General features: G+C 38.4%; 1 protein-coding gene across 4 annotated transcripts in view; it reads left to right on the top strand.

The window, feature by feature from the left end:
• The window catches only part of kcnh1a (potassium voltage-gated channel, subfamily H (eag-related), member 1a), a 61526-nt gene that overhangs the window by 25332 nt on the left and 25454 nt on the right, over nt 1-10740 (top strand). For all 4 annotated transcript variants that reach the window (XM_085296328.1, XM_085296330.1, XM_085296331.1 and 1 more), the window contains 2 exons: nt 796-953; nt 3216-3484. In XM_085296328.1, coding sequence (XP_085152454.1) covers nt 796-953; nt 3216-3484 — 427 coding nt within the window. The remainder of the gene's footprint in view (nt 1-795; nt 954-3215; nt 3485-10740) is intronic.

The following is a 10740-nucleotide window of genomic DNA, read 5'->3' on the forward strand; positions in this document are numbered from 1 at the left end:
TTTGAACAGATACAGATTAAAATATGTTTGTTAATTAGGATTTATTACCTTATATCACTGATTAACAAACAGTGGGTGGTGCATGCTGTTAGTGGGGAATATAGCCACTACTAGTGTGAAGTAGATGACCAAAGAAAAATATGTGTACATTTGGTGAACGTTTGTAAAGAAATTTTTAAAGACTTTGCTAATGCTATTGCTCTAACTATTATTCTGCTGAAATGTTACATGTTAAATAGCTTTTATAGCAAGCAAGGCTTTGCAGATTGTTTTTTTTTTTTAACAATTCAAGAGTTTAAATAAATTTGGCTAAAACTTATGAATACATTATAATGCAGTTGTATAAATTATATCTCCAAAGTAGCAACAAATATTTAAATTATATTAACACTTAAAGACAAATGACTTGGTAATTACCTGTTTTTTTTTTGTTTGTTTTTTTGTAACCACTACACTCTGTGGTACATTTCCACCTCCACCTGACACATGTGAAATGTTGTGAGATGAGCGTAACCAAACAGCAACCTGCTCATCAAACCATTGGTTACTTTTTACTCTACAAGGTATCCATGGATGCCAACAAGAACACAGTGTAATATTATGTGTTTTAAATGTTTTTATAAACAGCGTTTCTAAAAGAAAAGCTTTGTATTAGTGCAGAACAATTATTGTAGATAAAGTAAAGTGCTGGATATTATTCACTAGAGCTTGACGTAAAATCATATCAGTTTGAAAGATCTTGAAATATAGTTTCTGATACCTGCCTTTGTTGTGTGTACTTTTCTCCTGTTTTAGGGCATCAGCAGTCTATTCAGCTCACTTAAGGTGGTTCGGCTTCTCCGGCTGGGTCGGGTAGCTCGTAAACTGGATCACTACATTGAGTACGGAGCAGCGGTCCTGGTGCTGCTGGTGTGTGTTTTTGGACTGGCTGCTCACTGGCTGGCCTGTATTTGGTATGTTCAAGTCCCTTTATTAATAATAATACAGTTTTGTCTCATACAGTAAAACCAGAATTCTAGTTTAATTGCTAAAATCATCTTAACAGGTAATCATGTGACATTTGAGGTATTACTGTACTTTACTGTAGGTTTGAATTACATAGTATGTTTTGATTTTCTGCCACATTTGCAATAACAGCCCAGCTAATTAATAGAAACAAGGTCACTGATTAAGATAATGAGGTCATTAATTATCAGTTACTTTTTGTCAACATCCTTGTTCTCACACATTTTAAACTGCATGTTCTTCCACACTTTAAAGTCAAGAAAGCGTTATTGTAGTTTCAAGGGAATTAGTTTTTTTCCCTTCCCATTAATATGCAAATTTATGGAGCAAAGGCCTCCAAAGTCTAATCAGATCTTCTGCTCTACAGGGGGCAAGTGTGGCAGAAGCATTAACTCTCCATTGTGTGTCGTGCTTGATTTATTATGTTTATAAGAATGTCTACACATGCAGAGTGACTGACAGAGCCCATCATGACGAGTTAATGTCCTGCATGCATAAAAACAGAGAATATGTTTGGCAGTTTATGATGAACATTTCTCCTTTGTAGATATTTTTTCATTTTCATAAGAGGTCTCGTGAAAAGCCCTCGTAACTACATTTAATTACACATATTAACATAGAAGATTTCAAACGGAGGCTGTAACCAGTGTCATAAAGATTGTTTTTGGATCCAGACAGTGTAATCAAACTTGATAGGCTGAAGCAGACAATAATACCGGTAAAAATAGCTCCTGTATCGTTTCCCTCCAAATGGTTTCTGTGGTTGCCATGGTCACATGCCGAACCGTGTCGCCGACTTGAGAAAAGTTAAACCATCATCAAGTGAGATGACAGGAGCAACAGCCGTAGCCTCCCTCTCTCCTTGTTGCTGTCACTGTTTTTATAACAAGGGAAAAAATGGAGGTGGTTGCAGCATGACATGAACACCAAGGCTGTAAATAAGAAAGTCATAATCAAACCATGCAATAAAAACTATTGAGTTTTGCTTCCTCGGGGCTATATAAAAATATATTCAGATGATACAGTCAGATGAGGGGAAATGCATTCTGTAATTTTCCATAGAGAAACCCACAACAGAAAGAAAGAATGAAAACAGCGTTTCTTGCATTGCTAGGGGTATTTTTTCATCTCCAGGGCTTTCTGCAAGAAACTAGGTATCTTTGAGCTTTTATATGTTAATAGTGAACTCAGGCAGATGTATTTTAAGCTGTGTGTCTTTTTCACTCAATCTGAAAAGTTCAGAGGTCAGTTCCCTGAAATTAAAGTGAATTGGTGGATATTAATTTTTTTGCCTTAAAACCAAAAAAACTGTCCCCCAATCACTGCCACTTTCCCTAACTAGATGAATGACTGTACATTCACTGGTCATTTTGTTAGATACACTTGTTTGTTTGCTCATTAATGTAAATATCAAATCAGTCATGTGGCATGATTGTTGGTGCCAGACAGGCTGGTTTGAGTATTTCAGAAAGTGCTGATCTACTTGAATTCATCGTGCTATGCATCAACAGCTCAGTCTGGAGGATGTGCAATGGGATATTTTATTTTCCTTACTTACCTCTTCCTCACCGTTTAAACATTGTTTCATAAAGCAGGACAGCAAACTGAAAACAAGTCAGTTTAAATATGTATGTACATTTCATCTCTATAGAAACTTCTGCAGTTGATGACTCATGGTTTGAATCTTGAGTCTACACTGTTTGTGTGCAATGCATAACCATTAGCAGTCAATAGAAATTTCATTCTATAACTCAGAAGGACTTGTTGACATAATATTTTTCATGTAGGCTCAGTAGAAAGTACTCGGCAATATTTTTTTTATATGGAAAGTCATTGTTTCTATAGATTTTTGGAGCTAGAAAGCACACAGTGACATGGGGTAAGCAAAAAAATCATTATGGGTACCATTAAAAAGTTATAAACAGTGGGTTATTTTTTTTTATTTTTTGAAATTCAAGCTGCTGTCTTGGAGATTTTGCTTTGGAAAGTGTGCCAAAAGAAAAAAAAATAGACTCATAGTGTGAAGGCTTCTGTGTGTAGCGGTATATTGATAGAAGACGTCTATCTGGAAGCATCAGGAAGCATTTCTAGAAGCTTTTTTTAGGCCTTGTTTAAGACTCAAATTCTACTGGTAAGTAGATGTAATTATAAACTGAATATTAAGAATGAAATGGAATGTAAAATACATGATTGATTTTTGCACTTTGCAGGTACAGCATTGGTTATTATGAGATTATTGATGAGGAAACCAACATCATTCGGAAGGACAGCTGGCTCTACATCCTGGCTGAGACAGTGGGCACACCATACTACTACAACGACAGCTCAGGGAACTGGGATGGAGGGCCTAACAATGACTCTGTCTACATCACTTCTTTATATTTCACCATGACTAGCCTGACAAGTATAGGCTTTGGTAACATCGCCCCAACGACAGACGGAGAGAAAATCTTTGCTGTGGCCATGATGATGATTGGATGTGAGTAGAGGTGTTTTATCTTCCCTGGAATCTAACACATACAAGATAAATGATAAGTCCAGCTATGCTCTTTAAAGCCACAATCCTCTGAGGTGGTGAATAAGTGAATTATAAATAGAGTTATTGAAATTCAGAAAATAACACACACGATTAGCTGAGCAGTCTTTCTACCTCTCTTGATACCTTGAATGTGTTGCTGAGGTTGATTATAGTTCACTGCCTGAACTACTGGCAGAATTCTTATTTAATTTACTGTATCATGATCCTGTATTGTATTTGAATGGTGCTTTTGTTGCCTAACGTGCAGTGTATATACAGCTTTGACAAAATGTCACACTATAAAACACTGGTTACATGGGTAATTCCAGTTCTCTAAAAACCATATTGCTAAAGGTTTTCACTCCCTTATTCAAATCATTGAATTTGCTCCAATCACTTCCATGGTCACAGGTGTATAAAATCAAACACCTAGCCACACAGACTGCCTCTACAAACATTTGTGAAAGAATAGGATGATATTCAGATTTGTATGCATGCAAAGGCAGATGAGTAAATACTTTTGGCAGTATAGTTATAGTATGTGGGTTTTTAAGGTCTAAACATTAGCATTTTGGCCAGCACCATTTTAGTTATTTGGAGCTACAAGTTACAAAGCTGGGCATTTAAAAAGTGACAAGTGGCCATTAGAGGAAATGCAGTTATTGGCACTTCCAAACTCGCTTCATTGTTAGTGTGTATATATCAGTCTCCACCTTATTCATAAAGACATTTATCAGTAATGGTGAATTTGTAGTGGTCTGTTCATATCCATTCATTTTAAATATGTGGAAACATACAGATGATACAGCCAAACCGAATTGGTCTCCTCTGGAATTATTCCAGTCGATGTGAACTATTTCACTTTACTTGAGCAAGCTTCTTTTTTAGCCCTGATGAATTTCATTGCCACTTCTGACATGGCCAAGCTGTAATTTGCATAGGTCTTTTTCCAACTACCTGTACAGTTACTTTTTTAAAAAGAGAATTCTGTTGCTTTTTTCATGTGCACAGGAATCTCATTCTCAGTCATAGATGGAGTCAGTCTCAGTCACACAGAGATAGCAACCAGCTGGTGAGCTGCTGGCAACTTCCAATCACTTGGCAAAAATATCTATTACCTGACCAATTGTGAGTGGTTTCTGGTTGTTGCCAAGTGAAATTAGTAGAAAAGATTGTGTTGCACAAAAACCTACTTGGGACTGTTTTGGTCAATATCAGATTGCCACAGTAGCCCACAGTTTGCACACAAGACATTAACTTCCACTTTGCTGCATATAATACAACATTCACCTTCAAAGTAAATTTTTAATTAAGTTGCATTTTAGTTTTCCTTGAAAAGGAGTAACTTTTACTTTATAAGCAATAAGCAAACAGATGTTTTGCGTTGCACTTTTCATAGTTTAACTACTTCTTGGCAAGTAGTTTACAAGTGTTTGCAGACAAGTTGGCATATTCCATGCAAACAGCTGACAATGTGCTCAGTCATAAGGAATATTATTGTAATGCAGCACTGTAAATCACTTTGTGTCCAATTTCAACCTCGATCAATCACTTGCCAACCAGCTGAGACAGATAGTTGAGAGACAGTCCAGCCAATTGGTCTCCAGGCCTGTGTGACTGAGGTCCAAGAAAAACTGGAAACCATATTACAAATATGATTTCCTTCATTTAAATGATAGATTGGTTTCTCCAGCTCTATCAGACAATATTTATCCACTTTGATATGGATCAATTTTTCATAATTTGCATACTATGAAGCAGTTTTTTGTTGGGTTTGTATTGCTCGTTATTATTGAGTGTCTTAGGAAGAATAGTTTTTGGGCCACAGTGCGTCTTGTAACGAATGTGGGAAGTTGCACTAACAAGGTCTGATCACCATGCCAAAATCACCTCACATTTCTGCTCTGTTCCCGGGTACTTGATCTCAGTCCTTCAGAGCTCTAATTGGCCCAGTTGTCAGTGAATTATGTGAATTGCTGAAAAGAATCAGAGATGTGGACAGGTTGAAATGGGCTTCTGCATGAGTGCTGTAACAGTCTTACACAACAGCTTCTTGTAGAAGTAAATCTGAGCAAAACATATTGATACAGTGATTTTTTTTAACATATGAGACAATGTAAGGCATATAAACTGAATCCTTTTTTCCTTCATTCCTATCCACACTTCTGTTAGCTTCAAGTGAAACTGTTTTAATGAACTGGCCTACATATATTTCAAGGTCTTGAATGAGTGAGGCTTGTTACCTCAGTGTGCTATTCAGATGTTCTGAATTACAGAAAACACCTTTACTAATCTCACAGAGCTTACAACCAGATTTGGGTTGCCCCACTCTCATTTCTTCCATTTCCTTCAAACCAGAGACTTTGTCAAATACATACCCTCATTTTCTTAATCATCCACCAGGGTCACTGCTGATTGACTCCTTGCTCACTCAGGAATCTGCTCAGAGACACTCTGTTTCCGTGATATCTAGCCTCATTGTTTCTCCTGATAGTGCTCGGATGGCTCATCCTAAGCGGACCAGGGAGGAGGAAATAGGGGTACTGATACCAGATAGTCAGTGAACCCTAATTTTTCATCCTCCATATATTTCATGGTTTATTTCAATGTGAGTATTCTTTTTAAAGTACACAAATGCTTGGCTTGCAAAAATTTATCCAACCGCCAGCGACAGTTGCAATAGATGCCAACAGTCTTCAACCAACCATACTCACATGTTTTGGTCCTGTCCAAGCCTCTCTAATTTTTGGAGCCAAATATTTGACACTCTTGCTACAGTGCTGAATGTAGAACTTAGCCTTGACCCCTCCTCAGCTCAATTTGGTATCCCCCCACTTAAACTGACTAATATCCCATCTATAAAGTGTAGTGTACTTTCCTTTACAGCCCTATTACCCAGGTGTCTCAATCGACTCATAACAGCTGGCTCAGGGAAGTTTTGACTCACATCAAACTTGAAAAAATTAGATACTCTCTTGCAGGTTCTTGCAAGACATTTAATAAGATCTGGCAACCCTTCTTAGAATATTTAGACAAAACAATTATCTATTCAGAAAGTGATTAGATGCCCCCCAGGTTGCTTACTGTCTTATTTTATGCAGGGTTATTTTTGTTGTCTTGTTAAGAAGGGAGAGGGTACAGCATAATTTAGGCTCTGTAGATATCATCACAAGTTCTGCTAGTTGTTTAGGTTGTTATTGATGCCAACGGATTTCTAGTATTGCAAATATCCCACTGCCTGTTAATCCAAGGACACCAATATGTTCTGTATGTAAATAAAGAAAAAAAATCTTGCCTCTGCATTTTAACAAAACATGTAATATGCTAAATGAGGCAGGTTTTCACAGCATGCCCTTCTTTCCACGTCTCAATATTTATAAGCTATCTCGTGTTTGTGTGGCTCATAAAACACTGTATGCCACAGTGCGGTGCCATTATGTGTGACTGCACGCAGAGAGCAACACCTCGGAGCAATAACTGACACTGCCAGATCAATTTAGCGCAGTGCTCCCTCCGATCCCTCTGCAATCACTCCTCACCTCCGCTGTACTTTTTTCAGCCACAATCTCAACCCTGAGACTTGGAGGAAGATTCAGCTCCCCCTTACTTTTTGGTTGCGCAGGTTTTATTAATACACTCTCTTGGGAACTGGCAAAACTCATCTGCACTTGTCTGTGTCTAAATTTTTCATTGTGAGCTACATATAATCTTAAAGCACAAATATCTAAAATCAGACAGCCTCGGGAGGATTCAGTAGTAGATGCAATCTAGTGTCGTCCATGGCTGTTCTCTATGAAATATAGATGCCCTGATACTGTTCTATTTTTACCAGCAGCACTGGATCGGTGCTGGCAGAAGAAGATCACAGTGTGACGAGGGATTGCGGGATGGCATGGGGAAAAGGAAGGGGGAGGCAGTGGGGGCACTATACATATGTCCTGTTTCTATAGCAACTGTTGGCCGGGGGCTTGAGTTTCTGACAACTGTCTTTTAACTACCTTCAAACAAGCCAGCTGTTGGACAGCGAGTGTCGTGTGATGAAGTTGCGTACGTCAGCAAGTAAAGAGCTGTTGGGAGCTAGATGAGGCTCCGCTCTGCAGGGATCGATTGAGTTTCCTTTGATACAGCATTCTCTGCTTATCAGAGACATCAGCATTGCCATCTGTGTTCAGGCTCCAGGAAGCAGCTACGCCAAACTTTTACAACTTCAAAAGAAATAGATTCTAAAATCATCATTTTACAAGGAGACGATTGTCATACTGTCTGTATATACCTCGATGTGCTTCTTGCTTTTCCTATCTTCCTACATAGATTGTGCTCTCTGGTGTGGACTTCGCTTCACTGTAAATCATTGCCTTAGATCAGGGTTGTCAAACATGTGACCTGTGGACCAAAACCTGCCCACCAAAAAGACAAATTTGGTCAACTGGTCAATTGCAAATACACTCCGGATAGGCCGCCCATCCATCATGGGGAAAATACAGTGAGACAAAAAAAATCACTGCCCTAAAGCCAATTTAAAATTACAGATTAATCTAGCATGTATGTCTTTGCAAAAAACCAAAATAAAACATGCAGGAACAAGGAGAATATGAGCATATAGAAAGGCACCAGCTGGCCAGTAGCTTTACTAACACGAGATAACAAAATTACGGGAATGTAAAGGTATTCCATAGAGTTTTGCTGGTCTGGCCCACTTGATATGACATCTCTGCTTAGACATTTGGCTGTCTGCCTGTAAATGTGCCAACCTATCATAGCCCCTGGCTTTGCCCCTCAAAACTTGGATATTAAGCTTTCTTTCTGTCTTTTTGAGACTCTTTTTTTTGTTAACTTGTCTATCTCTAAGTCCTGGTTCCTGAAGATTTTTTAACATACTCATAAAATCTTTCCATTATGTGGCTTCACTTCACGCACCAGAGCAGTTCGCTTAACAATAACACACAAATATGAAGAGATTAAACACATAATACAGAGACACAACTGCTACAAAGCAGCAGTGCAAGTGTGTGTGAGAAGAAAAACAATGTAGTATAGTATTAGAAGCGCTACTTGAATGTGCGTACACTTTAAGTGCTTTGGTCAGTAAAGACCAGTTTAGCTAATTTAAGAATAAGACATGTCTAAGAGATTTTACACCCTGCTCTTTGAGCTGTAGTCCTGGTAAGGGTTAAGTGTCTGAAAGCAAGTGAAGAAATAATTTCTAATTCAAATGTAAGTTTTGAATTTGTACAAATTTAATACATACAAATAGATACCCCATTTTAGGGTCATATATAACAATACAATTGATGTGAAATTGTTTGGAGCAAAAAGGAAAAAGAAAAGCAAGGAATAAAATTCACTCCACACAGAGAGGTCTCCATTCCTGGAAGGAATACAATTTTTACAGATGATTAATCAGTAAATGAAGATTTCATACCGGGCATTTGCCCGGTGGGCCGATGGTGGTTTTTCATTTTTATGGGTTTGTTTGTTTTTTTGTTTGTTTGTTTGTTTTGTTTTTTGCAACAGTATAAACAATGAAAGGTGGTGCATTGGCCAGATGCTGGCAGATGTGTAAAAATAACTCAGTTGTTTGGTGCTGGCTATGGCGGACCTTCCACAGAGGCCAGCAGGTGGATGAGGGAAAGGGGAGGCAGGAGGAGGAGAGACCCGAGGCGGCCGCCAGTCCGAGTGTCAGGTGAACTGAGCTTCAGGTAAGAAGTTATGACCTGCAGTCTATCTGGGTCAGATATAAACCAAGTTAAGGTGGAGTTTATTTTCGTTGTGCTGACTTTTTACAGTCGGTTACAATCACTAGCTAGCATGACGGAGTTTATATTACTGCTGGGTGGGTGCTATGATGTTACTGATAGTAAACTTTATTTTGTTCATAAGTTTAGTTAGTAGAGTTGCCAATGGTCCCGTAAAAAACGGAATCGTCCCGTATTCAGAGAAAATATTACGAGTTTCGTATTGAGTTGAAAAGGAACACAGTTTGTCCCGGACTTCAGCTAGAATGAAAAATACACAAAGCTGGAGTTATTCTGTCTTTACGCTGCACAGCTGCCTCTTCTTCTCTCATTCTCTCCCCTCCCTCTGCTGTTGCTACTTCAATCATGAAACTGATCAATAATCAGCTGATCGGCTTTTCTCTCTTGCTTGTTTATCGCCCACTTTGCACCAGAAAGAGGAAACCAGCGGATATCACGCTAAACAACGGCAGCACGTTAAAGCTTGATCAGCTGTTATTAGAATTTATTTAATATTAATTTCTAGTATCAGCTGATGTTGGAGCCACAGCTGTAAAAGCTGCTGGTCATGATATCGGTTTGAATGTCTGGCGAGAGGGAAACATGAAGATGAAACCAGGAGATGTCCTTACTGAATCATCAGAGCTGTGATGGAGAAACAGGTTGACCTTTTAGGTGACATGAATGACTTGAAGGGACGTTATGAACTGTTTCTGAGAGACAAATAACACCAGGATCCTTTTCTACATAGCTGACAGCTGGTAACTGTGCAGGTGCGGGCCTAGCAAAGTTTTGCCAGGGGGCCAGGTAGGGCATTAACAGGGAAAGGGGGGGGGGGGGGGGCAAAAAGAAACACTTTTTTTTTTCTTATTCTCATTTAAAATGTCTAGCTTTTAATTAATAATTATCTGAATCTTACAACCAAAGTTTTTAACTGATGTAAAATGCATAGAAATCATACATATACCAACAAGACTGTACATCACTGTCACAACAGCGTTTGTTTTCATTCAAAGGCTTTATGGCTTTTCCTGTAATACCTGGTGGGCCGCTCTCTAGTCAAAATGCCCAGGCTGATTTTTTTTTTGTCCTAGTTCAGCCCTGGGCACGACACGCATTGAATTAATCTTAGATCACATTAACATGTATATCTCTGTATTAACAAACATGCCATATTGGCCCAGTTTCTCGTTCTTATCATTGTTGTGAGGAGACCATAAATAGCATTTGCTCATTTGTTCTAAAGCTAGGTTTCATGTCATGTCCTTTTAAACAAAATTTTGGGAAGAATTATTTATGCAAGATGGAGACAAAGAGATTAGGAAACTGATTTTTTTTACTGATGTTTATGTCTTTAAAAAGCAACACCTATCCAAGGTGTACCTCGCTTCTCTTACTTTGATAAGTTTGATAAGCAGCTAACAAGGTATCAACTATAATGAACGACTGAGTGACAGTAATAAAAAGGTGAAGTTGTGGTTA

This window comes from Mchenga conophoros, linkage group LG13, assembly GCF_057382185.1.
Source record: "Mchenga conophoros isolate Kocher_MC1m ecotype Shallow Benthic linkage group LG13, M_conophoros_male_GT1.1, whole genome shotgun sequence".
NCBI lineage: Eukaryota > Metazoa > Chordata > Actinopteri > Cichliformes > Cichlidae > Mchenga > Mchenga conophoros.